Genomic DNA, 26,216 nt, shown 5'->3' with positions numbered 1-26,216 from the left:
CCTTTCTCCATCTCCAAGATTCTTAGCCCCTCTGCTGTTCGTCTTCTGTTGCCCTGTACCCTCCGAATACATCCCAATTTTCATGTGTCTAGGATTAAACCTATGTCTCACAGCCCTTTGTCCCCTGCCGTCTTGTACCTGCCTGACTCTGACCTGTTCACAAATCTCTGCCTGTCCTCGACCTGCCCTTTGCCTGCCCCGTGTCTGCATCTGGGTCATATCCTGTGTCACGTCCTGACCAGTTTAAGGGTTATTTGTTATTGTAGTTTGGTCAGGACGTGGCAGAGGGTATTTTGTTTATGTGGTTCGGGGGGGTGATTTATTTAGTAGGGTGTTGGTTTAGTTAGTTCCGGGTTTTTGGGGTTATGTTCTATGTTTGTATTTCTATGTGGTCTCTAGTCTTTTGTATTTCTATGTCTAGTTTATTGGGGTTGGACTCTCAATTGGAGGCAGGTGTTTTCTAGTTGCCTCTGATTGAGAGTCCTATATATGGGTATGTGTTTGGTTAAGTGTTTGTGGGAGATTGTTTCTTGTTTTGCCTGTGTGAGCTTGACAAGACTGTTTTGTTGTTCGTGCGTTCTTCGTTTTGTTAATTTGGTGTTTTCTTTATTTAAAATAAATAACAAGATGAGCATCCACATTCCTGCTGCATTTTGGTCCTCTATTCCCGACGACAGCCGTTACATCCTGAGTCGTGATAACATAGTTCCGATGACTATGTTGAAATAAGATTGAGGTAACAACCTTTTAGTCAGGTTAAGTGTTACTATAATGTCATTGTTCACAACGCTGGTTGAAATTAGATGAAAACAGTACTTGGTTGATTGCTTTTGTCAAATACAATGTATTTTCCACATTGATTCCACATCACAATACATTGACAAATTGCATTGAAACAACATTGATTCAACCAGTGTATGCCCCAGTGGGTAGCTGCATTTAGTTTTGTTTTACTCTTTTTTTCTATTTACATTTCTTTGTATATATCCATAAAAAGTATGCTGATTCATGATTTCGGCTGGCTGAGATAAGCTGTCTGTTTCATCCTGACATGTTATGGGACGTGCAATTCAAAATTAAAACAAGGCAAAAGTAAACATGTCATCCACCACGAATGATGTATCGGCCCCCTTAGGCCAATCGGTGTAATTTTGTTAATGACGGCTCTCTATGGCAAGACGCATCATTCAACCAAGTTTCGTCCAAATCGGGCCAGTGGTGTCAGATATTGCATGTGACTAATGTACTTACAGTTGATTACCTTAGCGCCCCCCTTGGGCCAATTACTGTAATTTTGTAAATGCCGGATCGCTATGGCAAGACGCATCATTCACTCACGTTTTGTCAAAATCTGGCCACTGATGTCTGAGATATCGCGTGGCTTAGCTAGACTCATCCCTGAGCACGTGTGCCAAATTCCAAACAGATCAAGTGATATAAACATGTGCCTGTTATATCTCCACCATGTGGTCGATATGAATGTTCTTGCATATGTTTAGTTTGGACATTGTTTGCAAAATGTGTACCAAATGTTGTTACAATATGAATATCATTGACTGATTCTATATGCAGATTTATATGCATTTATGTGCCAGTCTGTGCCCACGTGAATATTTATTGATTAATAGCGGCCATGTTGTTTTAGGTACTAGTCTAGAAATACTACGTTGAGTGAACTTTGTCCATAGATGCCACATATCAAGTTTTGTGCAGATCGGTCATTTGGTGCCAGAAGAGTAGCGTTTTCAGTGTTTTTCACAAAATTCTAATTGGCGGAACATCCATCAAGGCAGACCTTATGTGTCCCTGAGGCAAATTTGTTCCTTCAGGACATTAAGTAAAATGAGGTGAGTGGCGTGACTTTTCAAAGTTAGCATTTTACATCTCTTTTTATAGCGCCACCACCTGGCCAATTAGTGTGATTTTGTAAATGCTGGATCTCTATGGCAAGACACATCATTCACCAAAAAATGTAATCAAAATTGGGCCAGGGCTGTTTAAGACATCGTGTGTGACTAACATAAGAAGGTACTAACGTACCACGGACAGAGACAGATCCAGTACTCACGGCTGGAGACAAATGTACAGTCCCCTCCCTGATTTCATCGTGGAGGACAGCAATGTTAGAAACTTCGGAGAGAGAGACAACAAGGTTTTTACAAATCTCTACTGTTGCAAACCAAATGCTAGCAAAAAGCAAGGGGAGATGTCTACAGTAGATGCTTTTTTACAGTGGAGATTTGTAAAAAAAAAAAGTTTATAAATTGCATGGCTGGGGAGATGAGACAAAGAATTGAGAAGTGAGATGGAAATTTAATAGGCATTTTAATGTCATAGCCTTAGCCAGTGGTAAGTCTAGTCGTGAAATAGACACTGATTGGTTAAAACCAATCAGCATCCAGGATTAAACCCACCTTTTGTATACATATCCATATTTCAACTTGCTGTTTGTATGTTATTGCTATGTCCCCTTCACGTTAAGGCAATTTACCTATTATTTAGCTTTTATACTTTTTACAGTGAATAGGCCAAAAAAATCCATATTTGGTTTATACAGAGTTCAATATATATGTTTTTCTATGTATACTCTGACAAGCAATTCATTAAATGATTCATGTTGGATTGTGTTCTATATAAAGTTTTTGCAGTTTTCCCCACCAGCCAAAATGGGTAATAAAAAATAAAAAGTATTACTAAAATATTATATTTGTCGCTGCTTGAGGTTATGCCGATTTTACGTGCTAGTCGGAATTATGAAAGTACTTGCTAAATCCTTGTAGAAAGATGGTCCTGGGTTTCCCACTTGGGAAGTATCAGAATCAACCAATAGGAAGCTCTATGCAAATAACTTACATTCATTTTAACTCGGAGGTTCTGAGTTTTCGATAGTACGTGAATTCAGCATTAAACCACATATGCAGAGGATTAAAGTGTGTTCAAGTTGGACCTGAGGTAAAATGAAGTATTATTGAACTGATGTTCAGCTCCAATGCTCATGCAGAGAATCTCTCTCCTCAGAACTAGGTCCTGTTCTTATAGATTTATAGAGATCACAATGTTGTATAATGTGCCATTTTGGCATCTGTGACAGCATGGGCGACTCCATTGAAGTTACCTCCACTTTAAAGTAGTACATTTTCTTCTTCTGTTGATGTTAGGCAAAAAAATCTGCTATTACTAGTGATTTATCGCCACTTGAACTGCTGGAGACTTGAACCAAATCTTGTTTGTCATTATTTTATTGTGGCCACTAGATGGAGGTGATATAGTTTAAAGCCATTTCCAAACTAGGCAAACCAATTTGAAGAAGAAGACAAGCAACGCTCTGATCATTGGCTGATCACTCCCAACCCATAGGGATCCCCACCCTATTGACTACTTTAAAATAATGGATGCCCTCAATGGCAATGTTGCTGCAAAAACGGGTTATTTCTAAGTAGCAATCTTTATGCATCTCTATGGTCCTGTTCTAGAATGGATGACAATGGGTTTTATTTTACCACTGACGTAAAAAATATTGGACTATGTGACAAAACGATAAATATTTCCAATAATAGTTCATTAGTATGTTTTAGATGCTATTCAATAAGGGGTAAATCCTAACTTCCCATTGACATCAATGCATGACTTCGGGGAAATGCAACATAAGCAAGTAATTCAACTAATTTGAAAGTTCATATCTAGCCAAGAAGCCAATAGACGGTCACGCTATCCTACTGCAGAACCTACCAAGCAAAATGCAAAACGTCTCAGAGTGTCTCATTCGCTGCATCAGAGGTACATACTTTCCTATTGCAGAACCTATTATGCAAGATCCAGAACGTCTTCGGAGACTCTCATGCGTTGCGCTAGCCTTCACTGTACCAAAATCATCTGTTAGCTCCGTTCACAGGCCCAGGCATCGAGGCCACTGCGCTGTAAGCGGCTCAAAAATAAACAGCATCTTTGAATTGACATACATTGTATCCATGCATGCCCTAGTTAGGGGCATACAGTATGATTCGGTGTGAGGGTTTTATAGTTGTTACTGGAACGGATTAATCTATTCATGGTGTATGCTAAGCTGTGGAGCGCAGGTGAGCGTGGGCTGGCTGCTGGTAAATGGAGGGTGGAGAATGAATGGCCTTAAGGTATATGATTTCTTCTCCACCTCTGACCTGTTGAACTCTATCGATTCAGAGAAATGCTGTTCAGCATAAAAAGGAGCCAGGGTGCTTTTTGAGTTGAGTAGTTCAGAGTTACATAATACATTGATCATCAAATCCCTCCCTTTGCAGCGCTGGCTAATTTAATCACACATTGCATATGGACTGAATTATAATGTGTCACGCTCTGACTTAGGAGAGCTGCGTTTTCTCTGTTTAGCTAGGCCAGGGTGTCATATGTGGGTGGGCATTCTATGTTTTGTGTTCTGTTTGGCCGGGTATGGTTTCCAATCAGAGGCAGGTGTCTATCATTGTCTCTGATTGGAAGCCATACTTAGGCAGCCTGTTTTTCCTTTGTTTTTTTTGTGGGTAGTTATTTTCCATTTAGTTGTAAGTACCTGACGGAACTGTCTGCTGTCATTTTTGTTTATTTGTAAAGTGTTCATTCTTTCTTCATTAAACTCAAGATGAACATATTCCACGCTGCACCTTGGTCTACTCACTTTGACGCCTGTGACATAATGACCCATGCATTTCTGGTTAAACACTAACATACTCTGAAGTATTAATGACTGATTAACTAACCCTGATATGTCTTGTATTTGTAGCAAGGCATATTTCATATTTGAAATATACTTGCAAAATCACACCAATCATGAAGCACTCAAACAACAGTGTATACCACCAAAGTTGGCTTTAAAACACATATAACACCTTGCAATATAGGTTTTCAAGACAATTATGTCACTTACAATCAAAGCCCATGATGAACTTAAATGGAAACAAATTGCCTTTTCCCTGTCTTGCTTGTATAAGCAAATGCCCCAACAGGCCCAGAGTAAAATGTAGATAGTAAACCTAGTATTATTTATTTCCCCTTTCCTCAAGGGCAGCGCAGCAACCATTACTGCCCGCTCACGTGTGAGCATCAAGCTTCATCTAGCAACCAGTAGATTCAAACCTTCTAGTCATGGTCGCTGTGTGCTTTTCTTCAGGACAGTCACAAATTTTAAAGGCTAGCAACATATTTACAGGGATGCGCACAAATTCCAGGTATTAGGGAAGTTTGTTATGTAACAAGGCAAGTCAGTTAAGAACAAATTCTTATTTTCAATGATGGCCTAGGAACAGTGGGTTAACTGCCATGGGGATTCGAACTTTCAACCTTTAGACACTCATCTAGCCCAACACTCTAACCACTAGGCTACGCTGCCGCCCCACATCTCTTAGAGACTGCGTTTGTCACTGACAATGCATTGACAAGCTCATTGCAGTCCCTTCTGCTTTAGACACTCATTTGTGGTTACATGTGAAAGTTTCCCTTGGTCCCTTCAGGGTTGCAAAATTCTGGTAACTTTCCTTAAATTCCCAGGTTTTCCAGAAATCCCAGTTGGAAGATTCCTGGAAACTGGAGGGAATAAGCAGGAAATCTGGAACCCTCCAACCAAAATCTCTGCATTTCTGAAAGGTTAACGGAATGTTGCAATCCTAGGCGCACTACTATTAACAGCTTCCCGTTAAGAACAGTCACACAAAACACTGGATAATACACTATTTAGACATTGAAGCTAAAATGTTTAATTTGTCTCTATACTCCAGCATTTTGAATTCGAGATCAAATGTGTTATATGAGGCGACAGTACAGAATGTCACATTCTATTTGAGGGTAGTTTAATGAATATATTTTTATCATTTAGAAATTAAAGCACTTTATGTATCGAGTCACCCCATTTGAAGGTGTCATAAACATTTGGAGAAATTCAATTATATTGTGTTAAAGTATTAGTATTTGGTCCCATATTCCTAGCACACAATGACTACATCAAACTTATGACTACAAACCTGTTGGATGCATTTGCAGAATGTTTTGGTTGTGTTTCGGATTATGTTGTGTCCAATACAAATGAATGGTAAATAATGCATTGTCACTTTTATTGTAAATAAGAATATAATATCATGAATGAATTGTGAATAATGATGAGTGAGAAAGTTACAGAGGAACAAAGTTCCTACCCCTAAAACATACTAACCTCTCACCATTACCAGTAACAAGGGAGGTTAGATTTTTTTTGGTGGTATTATATGTATGCCTCTGTAACTTTCTTACTCATCATTATTCACGATTCATTCATGATTACCCTTAATGATGGTAGCATCCACATTAATGTAGAAGTGTTCAGAAACATATTCTATTCTTATTTACAATAAAAGTGACTTCAAAATGACACAATTCATTATTTACCATTAATTTCTATTCAACACAACATTAATCCAAAATACTCATTATTTAACCTCTGTGCTATTATAATCAAGACACCCTGAAAAGTGGTTGTATCACAAGGTGGGGCATTGAAAAACGGTGCATCACATATCCGCTCCCTTCAGGGAACCGTGTCTGTTTTAATAGCACATGGCAGTTCATGGTGACATGGGTCTGGGCCATTAGCAATACTTTGGCCTAGTGCTAACAGCTGTTGTAGCCCGCCTGTTATTTAGTAACTGGAATACAAATACTGCTGTTTCATATCACCCCAGTCATTTATTGGTTGCTGAGGTGTGGGGGCTTGCATGTGCCTGAGGGGGAAGGGAGAGGGGGTAGCAGAGGAACACTTAAGGGCTCCCAAGTGGCACAACTGTCTAAGGCACTGCATCTCAGTGCTAGAGGTGTCACTACAGACCCTGGTTTGATTCCAGGCTGTGTCACAACCGGCTGTGATTGGGAGTCCCATAGGGTGGTGCACAATTGGACCAGCACCGGGGTAGGCTGTCATTGTAAATAAGAATTTGACCTTAATTGACTTGCCTAGTTAAATAAAGGTATACAAATGTAATGACAGTACAAACCCATTAATGTGGTCTGATGCGCTGAGAATCTTATACTACTTTATAAGTGTGATCACACACTGTAGATGGGAAGGCCCTGAGAACAGTTAGATAGGCTGGGTGGTAACACCCTATCTGAACATTACCAACCTTACTTTTCATAGGGTAAGAGCATTTGATTTGATTGTCTCAGTGTGCTTTTGCATGAGTGTGTTAGTGGGATATAAGAGAGACAGAAAGAGCAGGAGAGAGAAAGAGCAGGAGAGAGAAAGAGAGGAGAGAGAAAGAGAGGGGGAGTAAGGAAAGGGAGTGTAAGGTAGAGAGGCAAGAATGTGTTGGAGTCTCCTTAGCCTATCCCTATCCCCTCCCCCCCTCCCCCTTGTCCAACCCCTTCAGACACTCCCTCAAGGCCACCTTTTTGTTCCCCTGCCTGCAGTGCCATTTACATAGAGAGCTGAAAAGGGAGTCGGCAGAGTAGAGCAGGTGAGAGACGACCAACGGACAGAAAGAGAAGGGCCCCTGGGCTAATGCAAACACCTCATGCTACTGTGAAGGCTTAGTGAGAGCACACCTGCAGCTTGCTTGACTTCCATTCGTTTAGCTTCCAATGACCAGGGAATACTGTAGCTGCAGAGTGATCCCCACAATTCACACCTCCTCCGTGGGACCCCCCAGTCGTCCAACTTGGCCTGAAGATATGTTTTTGTCTACAGAAGGAAGAATCGATCAGGAAATGCCTGTAATACACTAGAAAGAGAAAGAGGGTCATCTGGCAATATTTTCACTATACAGGTAAGAGGAAACTTCAGCAGGAACTTTAAACCTTTTGTTGACCTTAGCTTATATGTATACAGTAAAAACATATGAGATTGTCCCAACTGATACAGGATAAAACATGTTGTTTTAGATTATGTTTTCACATGTGGATCAATTAAATTCATATCAGAGCAAGTTTTTTGAGCAGAACTGTATGCTGTTGCACACCTCACGTTTCTGAGGATCAAGTTACGTTTACTTTAGAATTGGAGAACAGGTATAGCAGCAATGGAAGAGAAAGGCAGTGTAACTGTTTATGCACCAGCGGACCTCAAAATACACACAGCTGAAGAACACAAAGGCCACGCTCAAGGGTGGACAAGTCATCTGGCATTTCGAGCATTTCGGGCCAGATGGGCTGGTCCATTTTTAGCCGAAGTGGGCATGTCAAAAAAAAAAGCTAAATGATTAATATCTGGCTAATAATGGAGGTCTCAAGGAATAAAATGGGCTGGTGTGGGGACCTCAAGGGAAAACAAATGGCTGTTGTGGGGGCCACAAAGAAAAAAATGGTCTGTTGTGTTAGAAATTCCAGAGCCGATTTCTGGTCCCAGTCCGCCTCTGGCCACGGTATTCAGTTGAAAACAACAGCTGCTGCCCTAAAAAGTCAACACATAACTCTACCTGCTTTGTTTGGTAGAATCATAGGCACTGTAGCCTACTGCACTTAGCTTAGCTTACCATTTAAAAAGGAAGACTTGGTAACACTTTAAAATATCTATCATGAATAAGCATTGATAAACTATTTATAAACTGTTAATAAATATGTATTTAATTCATTGTAAACATTGATACACATGTATAAAGATTTATTCATGAAAGACATCAAATGTTACCAATGACTTTAAACAAGCTAAGATTCCACTCTGAGAATCTGAAAAACACAACACTTAACAACGCAAAATATCTCAGCTAGAATAGATTTGGAGGCAGTAACAAAACCGGGTCACTCGGCTAAAATGGCGATAGGGTGAAAACGTGCCGCTGAGAGCCAAAGCGGGTCGTATAGATAGAGACAGGGCAGGCAGGGAGGAAGGGTTCAAACTTCAGGGAGCGCCAGTCTGCAAGGCAAAACAAAGGCTCTCCTTCCTCATGTTCCTGTGGTAGATAACCAGGTCCGACTTGCCAAACAAAGATTATATTAATGACTGTCAGTGGTCCCACACACTAAAATGTGCCCATAAGCACTGATATGTGGTCGGTGTTGTGGTTTGTTGACTGTTAAATAAACCTGATCGTTCCAGCTAGGACTTAGGGAGGTTAAGCTGATCTTAGGTCTGTGCTTTGGGAGTAACTTCTACCTGAAGTGCAAACAGTGGGTTGGGATCGTGGGAGGTTAACAGTGGTATAACAAGTTTAACAAAGGTTGGAATTAAACCCATAGGCCACAGATAAGCTGCAGATATTCTCACTTGGTCTACTTAGTTGATTGTTTTACATTGTTTCCAACATCAGAGCAGTTGCTACATTGTAGTTTGCGTAGGAAGTTAGGGGATCCATCAAGACTTCTTTTGAGGGCCTCCAATTGTTTCTGTGTCTGAAATGGTGGTGTGTGAGAGAGCGAGAGAGAGAGAGGGAGATACTGTAGATAGAGAGAGAGACAGGAGCCCTGGGCAGAGGCTGGCCCTGCAGGAATGCCAACAGGTAGATGGAGCAATGAGAGGAGAGGAAGAACAAGCAGACACATTGTACCAGCCAGCTGGCAGAGCTGGGCCCGGACAGAGATGGGTAGGGCTGCTGTGTGGCGAGGGGGAACACATGCAACCTCCTCACAGCTACTGTATCACCTGTCCTGTACCTACTAGCTACCTACCTATCCTGCATTAGAGGAACACAGGTGTCAATCACACCCAAACCAATACCAGAAAGTTTGTCATTTGTCAGGAAGTGGCATATGTAGATACAGTGCCTTCAGAAAGTATTCACACCCCTTGACGTTTTCCACATTTTGTGGTGTTACAGCCATGATTTAAAATGTATTATATTGAGATATTTTGTCACACACAATATCCCATAATGTCAAAGTGGAAATATTTTTTAGAAATGTTTACAAATGAATAAAAAATGAAAAGGTGAAATGTCTTGAGTCAATAAGTATTCAATCCCTTTGTTATGGCAAGACGAAATAAGTTGAATATCCCTTTCAGCATGGTGAAGTTATTAATTACACTTTGGATGGTGTATCAATACACCCACAAAGATACAGGTGTCTTTCTTAACTCAGTTGCCGAAGAGGAAGGAAACCGCTCAGGGATTTCACAATGAGGCCGACGGTGACTTTAAAACATTTTAATGGCTGTGATAGGAGAAAACTGGGGATGGATCAACAACATTGTAGTTACTCCACAATACTAACCTAATTGACAGAGTTAAAAGAAGGAAGATTGTTCAGAATACAAAAATTACAAAACAAGCATCCTGTTTGCAACAAGGCACTAAAGTAATACTGTAAAAAATATGGCAAAGCATTCACTTTTTGTCCTGAATACAAAGTGTTATGTTTGGGGCAAATCCAATACAACACATTACTGAGTACCACTCTCCATATTTTCAAGCATAGTGGTGGCTGCATCATGTTATGGGTATGCTTGTAATCGTTAAGGACTGGGCAGTTTAGGATAAAAAATAAATGGAATGGAGCTAAGCACAGGCAAAATGCTACTAGAAAACCTGGTTCAGTTTGCTTTCTACCAGACACTGGGAGATGAATTCACCTTTCAGCACGACAACAACCTAAAACACAAGGCCAAATATACACCAGAGTTGTTTACCAAAAAGACAGTGAATGTTCCTGAGTGGCCGAGTTACAGTTTTGACTTAAATCTGCTTGAAAATCCATGGCAAGACTTGAAAATGGTTGTCTAGCAATAAATCAACAACCAACTTGACAGAGCTTGAAGAAGTCTTTAAAGAATAAGGGGCAAATGTTGCACAATCCAGGTGTGGAAAGCTCTTAGAGACTTACCCAGAAAGACTCACAGCTGTAATCGCTACCAAAGGTAATTCTAACATGTATTGACTCAGGGTATACAATACTGGATGGCTAATGGCTAATGGTTGTGGTACAATAGTGGTGGTGCTATAACACTATCTGTCTGTTGATCAGAGTGATGGTTGGCTGGGTGACTTTGAGGCTCTGGCCAGAGGGAGGTCCCTGTGAAGGGTGCTCATCCTGATGTCTGCGAAAACCGGGAATAACAAAGAGCTCTGTGTCCATCTCTAGTACTGCCTGATGAGAGAGTCCCACATAACTGTTCCCCACACACTAGAAAGATGCTTTCAACAGCTGGGCCTCATTCAGCTGGTGCACAGCGTTTGTGAAATGCTCAGATATAGGTTTCCTGATCGCCCTCATAAAAGAGGTTTCTTAACTCAAGGGTCTTTCCTGGTTAAATAAAAGTGAAATAAATTATATATTTGATGTAGAACAAAAATGCCTCTGACAGGTAGAAGGAACAATTGTGCCAGCTCTACTCATAACATTTCTATCTACAACGTTTCAAAACATTTCCCTGATGAACATTGCCCAGGGGATGCAAGAGGTCGCCTAATGACTTTACAGTGGGTTTAGTTGGTGGTAAGCAATGATGTACAGTACCAGTCAAAAGTCTGGACACACCGACTCATTCAAGGGTTTTTCTTTATTTTTACTATTTTCTAAATATAGATTTTTTTAAATATATTTTTGTTATGTTTAGCTCACATAATATAAGTTAAAAGTAATAGAATACATGTATCAATGTAAATGTTTCCAAAATCTTTTCTTACAATAGATGAGTACCATGATGGCTGCACGGTGGCTTCAGTACAGCGCCCCAATATGAAAGAGCTGAAATGTGGGTGGTTCTGAACACCTCCTGAGTCCGTGTTTCAGCTACAGACTTCCTGTTGCCCTGGATCAGCCCATAGCAGCCACACGCCTCTGCGGTAGATGGGAGCTGTGCTAACGCACAGAAACATCTCCAAAGTCCAAACGGTTTGAGCTACAGACAGTGACCCCATCATGGAAAGCTTAGACACTCACGAACACGCTCCAGTTGTCTGTTTTGCTTGATGGTCACATCCGTACAGGACTCATTAGAATGGAAGGGGTTTCCTCCATAGAAGATCTTAAAGAAGTATTGCATTGTGATAATTAGGGCTTCAGCAGCAAAGCTGGTGAAAACCCTATTGTATATGTTCCAGTTCATTGTTATTATGTTCCTGTTTTGGTGAAAAAAATGCTAACTCTTGTGAGATGAAAAGGCCCAGGACTGTGCAACTTAGCAACATGGCAAAGACCCAAGTTCAATACCATGCCAATTGGCCACATGGTGGCACTATAACAAGCAATTGAAAATGCTAACTTTGAAAGGTCAGCCCCCGCACCCCGGTGACCTAGTGTCATGAAATTTATTCCATAGGTTCCTCTGCTCACAAGACAAATATTTGCCTCAAGAAAAACACGCTACTCTGACATCGAATGGCTGATCTTGGCAAAACTTGATATATGGCATCTATGGACAAAGGACTACAAACGCACTATAATCCAGGCTAGTGCGTCAAACAACATAGTATGTTATGTCAAGCTGACCAATAAACATTCACGTGGGCATGGTCTGCACATAAATCAGTCACGATATTCGTAATGTAACAAATCTTGGTGCACATGTTCCAAACACTGTGAAGACTCAACATATGCAAGCACATAACGGGCAAATATCTTGATCTGTTTGACTCAAATTTGGCACATATGCTCAAGGATATGAGTCTAGCGAACCTGTAAAATATGGTTGAGTTTGGCCACATTGTGGCACCTTTGGATAGGAAAAACCATTCATGCAAGCTCATTGGCTCATATTGTTTCAGCTGGAGTTTTGGAGAATTTTGTTCCGATCGGTCCAGTGGTTCTGGAAAAGAAGACGTTTAAAGTAGTCAACATCATTGAAAATGGTCCAAAATGCATCAAAAGCAAATAATATTGCATAATCAGTTTGAATTTGAGTTCTGATATTTGGCAAGCATGGTAAATAGTACAGAAGTAACTCGTCCTAGGGCAATGTGTCCAATTTGTCCTGATGGTGGCACAGCGGGCACACAGCGTAGCCCCGGCAATGCTGCTTGCAGCTTTAATTCCTGATGTTTTCCTGAGCTTTTTATAGCTACTAAACAGACTTTAAACACTTACAGACAGATTACAGACATGGGTATAAGACAATGGGTGAGGTTTTGTGGATACAACAGTCAATTTCATACATTTCTGCCCAGGAAATAGTGTCTATTATACCGTAATAGACTCATATAGTTGCTGTCACAAACTCCAAATTGAACACAGTTGTCACATACTATTTGAATATTCATATCCCACAGAGCAAACATTTTCTGTACTAACATAATTCTTATAAATGCTGTTTTTAGATCAGGTTTTTGTTTGGCTGTCCTAATTTTTGTTGTCACAGTATTCAATTAAACTCATGAATGTACATTTTGATGTCAAAATGTTTTTCATTCTACTTGTAGCCCTGGTTGTGCTAAAAAGAAAACAGTAAAGCACTTCAATGTGAGGTTAAATATGAGGACTTGACAAGCAGATGCATGAAATTAGTGACAAAAACAGACTGATAGGATGATTTGGCTTGGGAACGATATACAGTTGAAGTTTACATACACTTAGGTTGGAGTCAATTAAACTCGTTTTTCAACCACTCCACAAATGTCTTTTTAACAAACTATAGTTTTGGCAAGTCGGTAAGGACATCTACTTTGTGCATGACACAAGTCATCTTTCCAGCAATTGTTTACAGACAGATTATTTCACTTACAATTCACTGTATCACAATTCCAGTGGGTCAGAAGTTTACATACACTAAGTTCACTGTGCGTTTAAACAGCTTGGAAAATTCCAGAAAATGATATCATGGCTTTAGAAGCTTCTGATAGGCTAACTGACATCATTTGAGTCAATTGGAAGTGTACCTGTGGATGTTTTTCAAGGCCTACCTTCAAACTCAGTGCATCTTTCCTTGACATCATGAAAATAAAAATAAAATCAGCCAAGACCTCAGAAAATAAATTGTAGACCTCCACAAGTCTGGTTCATCCTTGGGAGCAATTTCCAAACGCCTGGAGGTACCACGTTCATCTGTACAAACAATAGTACGCAACTATAAACACAATGGGACCACACAGCCATCATACCACTCAGGAAGGAGATGCGTTCTGTCTCCTAGAGATGAACGTACTTTGGTGCGAAAAGCGCAAATCAGTCCCTTAGCAACAGCAAAGGACCTTGTGAAGATACTGGAGGAAACAGGTACAAAAGTATCTATATCCATAGTCAAACGAGTCCTACATTGACATAACCTGAAAGGCCGCTCAGCAAGGAAGAAGCCACTGCTCAAAAACCGCCATAAAAAAGACAGACTACGGTTTGCAACTGCACATGGGGACAAAGATCGTATTTTTTAGGGAAATGTCCTCTGGTCTGATGAAACAAAAATAGAACTGTTTGGCCATTTTGACCATTGTTATGTTTGGAGGAAAAAGGGTGAGGCTTGCAAACCGAAAAACACCATCCCAACTGTGAAGCACGGGGGTGGCAGCATCATGTTGTGGGGGTGCTTTGCTGCAGGAGGGACTGGTGCACTTCACAAAATAGATGGCATCATGAGGAGGACAATTAAGTGGATATATTGAAGCAACATCTCAAGACATCAGTCAAGAAGTTAAAGCTTGGTCGCAAAGGGATCTTCCAAATGGACAATGACCCCAAGCATACTTCCAAAGTTGTGGCAAAATGGCTTAAGGACAACAAAGTCAAGGTATTGGAGTCGCCATCACAAAGCCCTGACCTCAATCCTATAGAAAGTTTGTAGGCAGAACTGAAAAAACTTGTGCGAGCAAGGAGGCCTACAAACCTGACTCACTTACACCAGCTCTGTCAGGAGGAATGCCAAATACTAATTGAGTGTATGTAAACTTCTGACCCACTGGGAATGTGATGAAAGAAATAAAAGCTGAAATAAATCATTCTCTCTACTATTATTCTGACGCTTCACATTCTTAAAATAAAGTGGTGATCCTAACTGACCCAAGACAGTGAATTTTTTACTAGGATTAAATGTCAGGAATTGTGAAAAACTGAGTTTAAATGTATTTGGCTAAGGTGTATGTAAACTTCTGACTTCAACTGTATGTAAATATTTAAAAATACTTAAAATTTATACACCTTACTTTATGATTAAATTCCACCAAATGCTGAATTATTTGTGACTACTGTGAGTGTAATCTCCTTAAATTAGGTCAGAATGTAATCATATTCTGAAGGGAATAACATAATGGTATTGCAACTCCGCCTGCATGAGGACGTAAACCTTTATGACCTACTTTATAATATGCTCTTGAATGAAATCCTGTTAACCATTTGGGATTATGTACACACTGCTTGATGCTAAAAATAGATTTTACATGGTGTCTGGCCCGTTATTTTACTAGAAACTATCTGAACACGTCATTAAAATATAAATAATCTGGATTTTCATTCATTCTCAGATAATCCACACCAAAAACAAAGAAGAGAAAGGGGGAAAAAGAGGGAGTGCCAATCAAGACCAAAGAAAGGGAGAAAAGGATACAGAACACCCCTTCAAGATGGCGCAGATCCCTCAAATGTGGCACACCAAGGTGATGCCCCAGGAAGAGAATGTGGACCTGGACAAAATGGTTGCTTTTGGTAGCCAACCCGAGTGCTCCATCTGTTACAACACCTACGACAATGTCTTCAAGACGCCCAAGCTGCTGGAGTGCACCCACACCTTCTGCCTGGAGTGCCTGTCGCGCCTCATGGCCATTTCGCTAGGAGAGCAGGAAGGAGGAGGCAGCAGCAAGATCCCTTGTCCATTCTGCCGCCACCCTACCCTCCTAACCGAGGAGGGTCCGCCTGCCCTGGCCACCAGCCAGGAGGTACTGTGTAAACTGCCCAGCCACCAGCAGCACGAGGAACCTGTGTGGCTCGATGGGGAGAAGCTGTGCTACAAGCGGCCACTGGAGGCCAACCCCGGAACATCCAGCTCCACCTCGGCCTTCTGCATCTCCATCGACATTGGGGCCAGCAAGGCAGGTGAGGTCCTTGCTCAGACATGGCCCCAGCACATAGGCTTCCTGGAGCGTCTGAACGACTGGAAGCGGCTGCTGCTCTTCATTGTGTTGATGGTGCTGCTGGTGGTCATCGTGCTGTGGCCCCTGCAGTGCATTGTCACCACGGGCAATATGCGCTGCATGCCGCGCTCCGTGGGCTCAGTACACGGCTTCACCACCACCGCTACCCCATTCACCAGGATACACAGTCTCACAAAGGGAGCCTTTAATTAAAAGACAGGTATGTAGTAGGCCAGATACCTGGTTCACAAGTCCACAGATCCCCAGAGTGTTTATTGAAAAGCACAAGGCCATGTGGTTAAGGCCCACGACTGTCAGTTAGGGGCTTGTAAGGAAGCATTTCACTGTAAGGTCTACACCTGTGACTAATAAAATTTGATTTGAATCAAAGAAGATTGAATATAGAATTGAACGGTGAGAGACCGCACACTCCATCCAATTGTTTTAACAATTGATAACGGTGTGCTCAGCGTCATTATTCTGACAAGAAAGTTACAAATAACATTCATATTGAAATTCATACATGAATTCCAATCCTTGCACTTTGATTTAACTGATATTGTTTGAGATTTTCCTTTATAAAATTGTTATTTGCATAAAAAATATAATATGTGGATTAAAAATGTTGTAATATTCAGACACAATCTGGATGAAATCTATTCATATCTACAGTATCAGATTTGTTGGCCACAGTACAACAGTATAGTTTGACAGCTAAGTAATTTTTTTCAAACCAAATCCGTCCGACATTACTTTCACAACACACTGAAAGCATTATTGTTGTGTATCCAAGTCAGAGCAGACATTGAAACTCAATCCCTTAGTAACCTCCACTCAAAATGTTCAGTTAAAGAACAATGTGCAAGTTCAGCTGTCTTATCTGATTTGAAAATAATTGTATGCCAAAACACAATGCTGAAATTGTATATTAATGTATATAGTTCATTGTACTATTTTGATATATATTTTACAATACTACAATAAATGAAAAACAACACAGGCATGGTCTAGGTTTAGGAAAATATTGCATAGCTTTGTTTATGAAAAGCTTTGTACAGCACTTACCTAATCAGGATTGACCAAAATTACATAGGCATGAATGGGTGGCCTTGGTAGGAACTAATGATTCATGGACTGCTTTTTCCCACTTCCTGTTAGAATCTCTTTATTTTATTTGTATTACATATAGTTTTTCTTATTTTTTTTACATTCCAAAAACAAACGTATACATACTAACAACAACTTACAGACACACAAACAATGACTACATCTCCTCTGCCCAGACCTGCATGCTCACTCCCCCATCCCTAGTGCCTGCATTATTGTTTGCCACTTGGCTTTAAATTGAACCAATTTGTTTTTTCTCGGTCGCCCATGCCATTTCAACATTTCAAAAAATAAATAATTAGATTTTCCCATTGTGTCAATGATGGCGGATTGTTTGACTCCCAAGTTTCTTTGTACGTTTTTTTCAAGAGTGATTCCTGTAAGTATCTTATCTGGGCACACACCATATGACCAGTCATAATTTTCCCAATACACAAGCATTATTACTAAGAACAATGTTGTAAACTGCTTCAAAGGAATAGTGAACCCTTCCTGCTACAGTAAGGAGTGGCTTTTCCAGTTAGGGGTTCTCTTATTACAGTAGTGAGTGGTCTTTATAGTAGTGAGTGTTGATATGAGACTGATAAACTGCTACTTTAGAATGCAATAAAAAGCTATAGAAATATACTGCTCAAAAAAATAAAGGGAACACTTAAACAACACATCCTAGATCTGAATGAAATAAATAATCTTATTAAATACTTTTTTCTTTACATAGTTGAATGTGCTTTACAACAAAATCACACAAAAATAATCAATGGAAATCCAATTTATCAACCCATGGAGGTCTGGATTTGGAGTCACACTCAAAATTAAAGTGGAAAACCACACTACAGGCTGATCCAACTTTGATGTAATGTCCTTAAAACAAGTCAAAATGAGGCTCAGTAGTGTGTGTGGCCTCCACGTGCCTGTATGACCTCCCTACAACGCCTGGGCATGCTCCTGATGAGGTGGCGGATGGTCTCCTGAGGGATCTCCTCCCAGACCTAGACTAAAGCATCCGCCAACTCCTGGACAGTCTGTGGTGCAACGTGGCGTTGGTGGATGGAGCGAGACATGATGTCACAGATGTGCTCAATTGGATTCAGGTCTGGGGAACGGGCGGGCCAGTCCATAGCATCAATGCCTTCCTCTTGCAGGAACTGCTGACACACTCCAGCCACATGAGGTCTAGCATTGTCTTGCATTAGCAGGAACCCAGGGCCAACCGCACCAGCATATGGTCTCACAAGGGGTCTGAGGATCTCATCTCGGTACCTAATGGCAGTCAGGCTACCTCTGGCGAGCACATGGAGGGCTGTGCGGACCCCCATAGAAATGCCACCCCACACCATGACTGACCCAACGCCAAACCGGTCATGATGGAGGATGTTGCAGGCAGCAGAACGTTCTCCACGGCGTCTCCAGACTCTGTCACGTCTGTCACATGTGCTCAGTGTGAACCTGCTTTCATCTGTGAAGAGCACAGGGCGCCAGTGGCGAATTTGCCAATCTTGGTGTTTTCTGGCAAATACCAAACGTCCTGCACGGTGTTGGGCTGTAAGCACAACCCCCACCTGTGGACGTCGGGCCCTCATACCACCCTTATGGAGTCTGTTTCTGACCGTTTGAGCAGACACATGCACATTTGTGGCCTGCTAGAGGTAATTTTGCAGGGCTCTGGCAGTGCTCCTCCTGCTCCTCCTTGCACAAAGGCGGAGGTAGCGGTCCTGCTGCTGGGTTGTTGCCCTCCTACGGCCTCCTCCACGTCTCCTGATGTATTGGCCTGTCTCCTGGTAGTGCCTCCAAGCTCTGGACACTACGCTGACAGACACAGCAAACCTTCTTGCCACAACTCGCATTGATGTGCCATCCTGGATGAGCTGCACTACCTGAGCCACTTGTGTGGGTTGTAGACTCCGTCTCATGCTACCACTATAGTGAAAGCACCGCCAGCATTCAAAAGTGACCAAAACATCAGCCAGGAAGCATAGGAACTGAGAAGTGGTCTGTGGTCCCCACCTGCAGAACCACTCCTTTATTGGGGGTGTCTTGCTAATTGCCTATAATTTCCACCTGTTGTCTATTCCATTTGCACAACAGCATGTGAAATTTATTGTCAATCAGTGTTGCTTCCTAAGTGGACAGTTTGATTTCACAGAAGTGTGATTGACTTGGAGTTACATTGTGTTGTTTAAGTGTTCCCTTGTTTTTTGTTGAGCAGTGTACTTTTATTACCCTGTGTTAGACAGATATGCAAAGTTATAATATATAAGTACTTACCTCCTAAAATAATGCATTTCTTCCTCCTGAAAGGAAAATATATGGTTTTATGAAAGGCATGGACATTGATTGGCAAGTCACATTACAGCACACAAGAGCATAACATCAAAAGAGGAGGATAACTAAGTATAGCTAACTAAATATGACATAAGATAATAGTTGCATTATTTGGTCTTTAGCTTTTACCTAAGAAATAACACATTTCTTGTAGAAGAAAATCACTTCACATTTTCCTGCTTATAAAGTAAATATTGTGCTAACTGTGCACGGACATCAGCAAGTCCCATTATTACAGCATTCAAGAAGGCACTAAACTATCATCACATAGAGACAGGAATGAGCAGAGATCATATTTCCTTCATAGATTTTTATTAAACTATGAAATATTTAATGATTTTGTTATTTCTGACCATCTCATTGCATCAGCGCTACACGCCAGGACAGAAGGCGTTTGGGCTGAGTCAGTGCAAGAGGGGGGAAACAGTCTTCATCCAAACACAGGAACAGTCAGTATACCACTACTCAAATCAGGCATATTGCAACCAACAAAGGAACAAGTATTTCTTTTTTTACTACGTCGACATCATATTCAAGTAAATTTAAAGAGTAGATATAAAATAACTGATATAATTACTGTATACCTCCAAGAACACCTGTTTAGCTTATAATTCATAATCATGAAGTTATTATCAATGGTGTAATAACACCAAATAGACACACAGATAATAATAATAATCATCATAATAATAACCATCTTATAGAAAACAAAATGCTTCAAAAGAAAATAGGAAATGAAAAGAAAACTTACAACACTGATGGCGTATACGTCGAGCTGACTATCATCATACTGTACTCTTTAAACAGGCAATGGCCATCCTGACAGTCACAGATCACAAGCCCTCAGCTAAAGGACTCAGAAGCTTCAAACAGAATTTCAAGTATTGTGTTAGGGGCTAATTTCCACCAAAGTAAAGTTTTCACTCAGTGTCCCACTGACATCAATAAGTGAACATTTCTCATAAGTAGAAGTTAGGATTCGCCCCTCAATTTTTCACCACATAACAAAACGTTTTGACCCATAGAGGCAAAGTGAAATACAATACAAAATCATCAACATCATCATCATCATGATCATCAGTGCAACATAATTAAGAAAACAGGAAACAAAAAATGCACTTTTCATTCATTGGGCAAGATTAGGAGTTGGGCAGGCAGTTGAACGAATGATGGAGAGAGATAATTGCACAAAATGTTCAGTGATCACTTCAGAATAGCATACCACTTAATTTCAAAATACCTACAGCTACCAGTGATTTCAGAATATACAGTGAGCTCCAAAAGTATTGGGACAGTGACACATTTATTGTTGTTTTGGCTCTGCACTCCAGCACTTCGGATTTGAAATGATATATGAGGTTAAAGTGCAGACTTCATCCATACCAGGTGAACCATTTAGAAATTACAGCACTTTTTGTACATCGTCCTCCCCATTTTAGGGGACCAAAAGTATTGGGCCAAATTCACTTATATGTGTATTAAAATTGTCAAAAGTTTACTATTTGGTCCCATATTCCTAGCACACGATGATTACATCAAGCTTGTGACTCTACAAACGTGTTGGATGCATTTGTTGTTTGTTTTGGCTGTTTCAGATTATTTTGTGCACAATAGAAATGAATGGTAAATAATGTATTGTTTCATTTTGGAGTCACTTTTATTGTAAATATGAATAGAATGTGTTTCTAAACACTTCTACATTAATGTGGATGCTACCATGATTACAGATAGTCCTGAATGAATCGTGAATAATTATGAGTCAGTAAGTTACAGACGCACAAACATGCTAACCTCTCACCATGACAATAACAAGGGAGGTTAGCATTCTGGGGGGATTATGATATTTGTGTGTCTAACTTTCTCATTCATCATTATTAACGATTCGTTCAGGACTATCCGTAATCATGGTAAAAAGTGCTGGTGTACAGAGCCAAAACTACAAATAATGTGTCACTGTCCCAATACTTTTGGAGTTCAATGTAGCATGAATACAATATCGAGAATGACGTATCCTATTAGGACTGATTTAGCTGTGCTTTCTGAATTACAGACATTTCGGCTAAAAGGGAAATACTGAAAATTCATACTTTCAGTATTACTGAAAGTTACTGCATTGGTGTTAGGACGAGCAAGGGACGATGTAGCAAATGCAGCCCTCATATGTGCTGCCAAGCCTTAGTTAAAAAGGCCTGAACCATGTACAAGTACAGCCCGACACACAGCAGGTAACACAACCTCTAAGTAGCCAAACAACTGGCTTGTTCAAAAGGATGACATCATTGTGCCGCTGGCTAAATCCAGTGCGAACATCTTCAACATTAGATTTTTATGCAAAATGCTAAGAATAGTTAGCATGACATCTGTCAGAAAGAAGCCACTGCCCATTATGTACATGTATATCTACAAATATATTACAGAAGGCTGTGCGGCGCCTCCCTCCTTATGACATCATCACTAACGTCGGTTTTTACTCCCACCATCGTCAAGCCTGGATTATAGCCATCTTGTAGTTTGCTTTTTGGAGATAATTCTATTATTTAATCTTGGGCTGTTGGCCATCTGGCCCAGTAATGTTTGGCTAAAGACTTCAGCGATGGCAGCCAGGCTAGCATCCTGACTTCTCTCCTATCCTCTCCCTTCTTCTCATATCTCTCGCTTGGCAGATGTTTAACCCTGTTCGTTATGCCATTCGATTAGGAGGAAAACCATCGCAGACTTTCTCTGAGGCCAACGTTGACCTCAAACTATGTTAATTTCATGCATATAAACCAGGATCTGCAGAGCAAGTGCAGGGCAGAAAATTGTGCTTTTTTGTCAATTCATAACAATGGAATTGGATCTTTCTTCCTTCGGAGGCAATACCGCACCGCTTTTTCATTTTCCCCAATAAACAAAAACATAAAAAAACATATCCTGTGCATTACAAAATCACACCAATAATAACAATAAAATAAACAACAATCAATTGAAAGGACACAGATTCAAACTAAATAAATAGAAACATTTCATGAGTAAGTCTGGAGAGGAGCTTGTTATTATTGACTGAATAGGCGCTCAGCAACTGTAATGGTGGAATCACTAAAGTAGATGAGCATGCACGTCTTCTATTGGCACAAGAGACCATCGGTGGGACAGGTGGGATAAACAAGTACATCTCAAACTATATTGAAGAAATACTTCCCTGTACAGAAATAGAAAATATCCATTGCGAATACCCTGACTTTCCTCGACTTTCAAAATGAAGATATGGGAGAGGGTTGAGTAAGGAGTAAGCTTGTCTGCGCCAGTGCCTCATGTGGTAAAATCGCTCAACACTTTGATTCAAGTAGGAGAGAGAGAGAGAGAGAGAGAGAGAGAGAGAGAGAGAGAGAGAGAGAGAGAGAGAGAGAGAGAGGAGCGAATTCTAAGAGCGAGAAGAGAAATGGCTTAGCTTCATCCTTTCTTGTCCCCTCCACCTCATGACGGAACACGACAGAGCAAAGCATCACTTAAACATTGATATCGCACAAGAGTACACAATGGTTTGTTTCATTTGTCGATTTAGTTTGAGTCAACAGAAATAAGCAAAGGACATTTGTTGGGCCGGTGGGATGGTTGATGGATAGGGGGTTTGGGTGGTGAGATGGAACAACTGTGTGAGGAGGAAGGGGTGTTACAGACACGTCTGTAGACAAGGCACTGTCAGTAAACGGTAGAGCCTGTATAAGAGACATGAAGTCATGTGGAGGTCATAGAGAGAGAGAGAGGGGAGGGGGATGAAGATAGAAGGACAAGAGCCCTGCGCTACACCCCTCTCTCCGTGGAGGGGCAATGCTCCAGACAGCCAGCAGGGCAGCAGAAGGGGAGAGACTAGGAGGGGTCAGGACCTCCACCTTCACCCCAGGTAGGGTCCACCGCCAGGGGGTCCGGGGCCAGAGCTCCACAGGCCCCCCATGGATCAGGCGCTGGCGAAGAGGCACCTCTGCTGAAACTGAAGCACACACAACGGCACACCGTGTTACACAGAACCACTTCTAATAGAAATGCACACAATAAAACACAGTAGTGAGCACGACAACTAAATTAATCCTATAGTCACTACTCGTTCAGAGTAATGGCGTCGGAGGGGACGGCTTCCGTTTTACAGGCTCCTAACCAAATTGTGCTATTGTGTGTTTATTCACATTGTTTGTAACTTATTTTGAACATAATGTTGCTGCTACCGTCTCTTAAGACCAAAAAGAGCTTCAAGATATCAGAACAGCAACTACTCACCTCGAACCTGAAGAAGATTTTTGAGTCTGGCGCGAATGTTTGGTAAGACGAGGGGTGGTAGTGTTTGTCTATTTGTCAATAACAGCTGGTGTGCGATGTCTAATATTAAGGAAGTCTCAAAGTATTGCTCGCCTGAGGTAGAGTACCTCATGATAAGCTGAACACCACACTATCTATATTTTCCGTAGCCGTCTATTTACCACCACAAACCAATTCTGGCACTAAAGGCCATAAGCAAACAAGAAAATGCTCATCCAGATGCGTCGATCCTAGTGGCTGGGGACTTTAATGCAGACAAACATAAATCCGTTTCCACCTCATTTCTACCATCATGTGCAACCAGAGGAAAAAAAACTCTAGACCACTTTTACTCCACACAGAGACATGTACAAAAGTTTTCCCCCGTCCTCCATTTGGCAAAACTGACCATAATTCGATCCTCCTGATTCCTACTTACAAGCAAAAACTAAAGCAGGAAGTACCAGTACTCAATACGGAAGTGGACAGATGATGTGGATGCTAAGCAACAGGACTGTTTTGCAGCACAGACTCAAATATGTTCCGCGATTCATCCAATGGCATTGAGGAGTACACCACCTTAGTCATTGGCTTCATAAATAAGTGCATCGACGACATTGTCCGCACAGTGACCGTACGTACATATCCCAACCAGAAGCCATAGATTACTGGCAACATCCACACCGAGCTAAAAGAAAAGGAAAGGGGGAATGCATTCAATTGAAATGTGTCTTCCACATTTAACCCCCCTCTGAATCAGAGAGGTGTGGAGGGCTGCCTTAATCGACATCAACGTCTTCAGCACCCGGGGAACAGTGGGTTAACTTCCTTGCTCAGGGGCAGAACGACAGATTTTTACCTTGTCAGCTCGGGCTAAAGGCTAGAGCTGCCGCTTTTAAGGAGCGGGACACTAATCCAGACACTTATAAGAAATCCCGCTATGCCTTCCGACGAACCATCAAACAGGCAAAGTGTCAATACAGGACTAAGATTGAATCCTACTACATCAGCTCTGATGCTTGTTGGATGTGGCAGGGCTTGCAAACTATTACGGACTATAAAGGGAAACCCAGCCACAAGCTGCCCAGTGTAGCGAGACTACCAGATGGTCTAAATGCTTTTTATGCTCACTTCGAGGCAAGCAACACTGAACCATGCATGACAGGACCAGCTGTTCTGGACGACTGTGTGATCACGCTCTCCGTAGTCGATGTGAGCAAGACCTTGAAATAGGTCAACATTCACAAGGCTGCGGGCCAGACGGATTACCAGGACATGTACTCAGAGCATGCGCGGACCAACTGGCAAGTGTTTTCACTGACATTTTCAATCTCTCCCTGACCGAGTCTGTCATACCTACATGTTTCAAGCAGACCACCATAGTCCCTGTGCCCAAGAAAGCAAAGGTAACCTGCCTAAATGACTACCGCCCTGTAGCACTCACGTCAGTAGCCATGAAGTGCTTTGAAAGGCTTGTCATGGCTCACATCAACAGCATCCTCCCGGAAACCCTAGACCCACTCCAATTCGCATACCGCCCCAACAGATCCACAGATGATGCAATCTCAATTGCACTCCACACTGCCCTTTCACACCTGGACAAAAGGAACACCTATGTGAGAATGCTGTTCATTGACTACAGTTCAGCGTTCAACACCATTGTGCTCACAAAGCTCATCACAAAGCTAAGGACCCTGGGACTAAACACTTCCTCTGCAATTTGATCGTGGACTTCCTGACGGGTCACCCCCAGGTGGTAAGGGTAGGCAACAACACATCTGCCACACAGCTACTCAACACGGGGCCCCTCGGGGGTGCGTGCTTAGCCCCCTCCTGTACTCCCTGTTCACCTACAACTGTGTGGCCAAGCACGACCTGATCACCGTCAACAATAAGACAGCCTATAGGGAGGAGTTCCGAGACCTGGCAGTGTGGTGCCAGGACAACAACCTCTCCCTCAATGTCAGCAAGACAAAGGAGCTGATCGTGGACTATAGGAAAAGGAGGGCCGAACACGCCCCCATTCACAATGGGGCTTTAGTGGAGCAGGTTGAGAGCTTCAAGTTCCTTGGTGTCCACATCACCAACAAACTAACATGGTCCAAGCACACCAAGACCGTCGTGAAGAGGGCACGACAAAGCCTTTCCCTCAGGAGACTGAAAATATTTGGCATGGGTCCCCAAATTCTCAAAAAGTTCTACAGCTGCACCATCGAAAGCATCCTGACCGGTTGCATCACTGCCTGGTATGGCAACAGCTCAGCATCCCGACCGTAAGGCACTACAGAGGGTAGTGCATATGGCCCAGTACATCACCGGGGCCAAACTTCCTGTCATCCAGGACCTATATACTAGACGGTGTTGAGGAAAGCCCCAAAAATTGTCAAAGACTCCAGTCACCTAAGTCATAGACTGTTCTCTCTGCTACCGCACGGCAAGCTGTACCGGAACGCCAAGTCTAGGTCCAAAAGGCTCCTTAACAGCTTCTACCCCTAAAGACTGATGAATAATTAATCAAAATGGCCACCCGTACTATTTGCATTGACCCAACCCCCCTTTGTTTTTACACTGCTGCTACCATGCTTCGTCACTTTA

General features: G+C 41.7%; 2 protein-coding genes across 6 annotated transcripts in view; one reads left to right on the top strand and one right to left on the bottom strand.

The window, feature by feature from the left end:
* The first annotated feature begins 7,425 nt into the window (after nucleotides 1–7,425).
* On the top strand, nucleotides 7,426–17,335 carry LOC106566946 (RING finger protein 223). The gene is made up of 2 exons (XM_014135624.3): nucleotides 7,426–7,760; nucleotides 15,315–17,335. Exon 2 carries the CDS (start codon nucleotides 15,414–15,416, stop codon nucleotides 16,131–16,133), a length of 720 nt encoding a protein of 239 aa, XP_013991099.1. The 5' UTR covers nucleotides 7,426–7,760; nucleotides 15,315–15,413; the 3' UTR covers nucleotides 16,134–17,335.
* A 2,304-nt stretch (nucleotides 17,336–19,639) lies between these two features.
* LOC106566948 (tyrosine-protein phosphatase non-receptor type 11) overlaps nucleotides 19,640–26,216 on the bottom strand; it is a 104,308-nt gene continuing 97,731 nt past the window's right edge. For all 5 annotated transcript variants that reach the window (XM_045693339.2, XM_045693337.2, XM_014135627.3 and 2 more), the window contains one exon: nucleotides 19,640–23,319. In XM_045693339.2, the coding sequence (XP_045549295.1) occupies nucleotides 23,199–23,319 (121 nt within the window). In that variant the 3' untranslated portion in view covers nucleotides 19,640–23,198. The remainder of the gene's footprint in view (nucleotides 23,320–26,216) is intronic.

The sequence above is a fragment of the Salmo salar genome, chromosome 13, assembly GCF_965601325.2.
Source record: "Salmo salar chromosome 13, fSalSal1, whole genome shotgun sequence".
In the NCBI taxonomy this organism is placed as follows: domain Eukaryota; kingdom Metazoa; phylum Chordata; class Actinopteri; order Salmoniformes; family Salmonidae; genus Salmo; species Salmo salar.
Note: the sequence above shows the minus strand (reverse complement) of the source record. Positions and strands in the feature narration are given on the sequence as shown.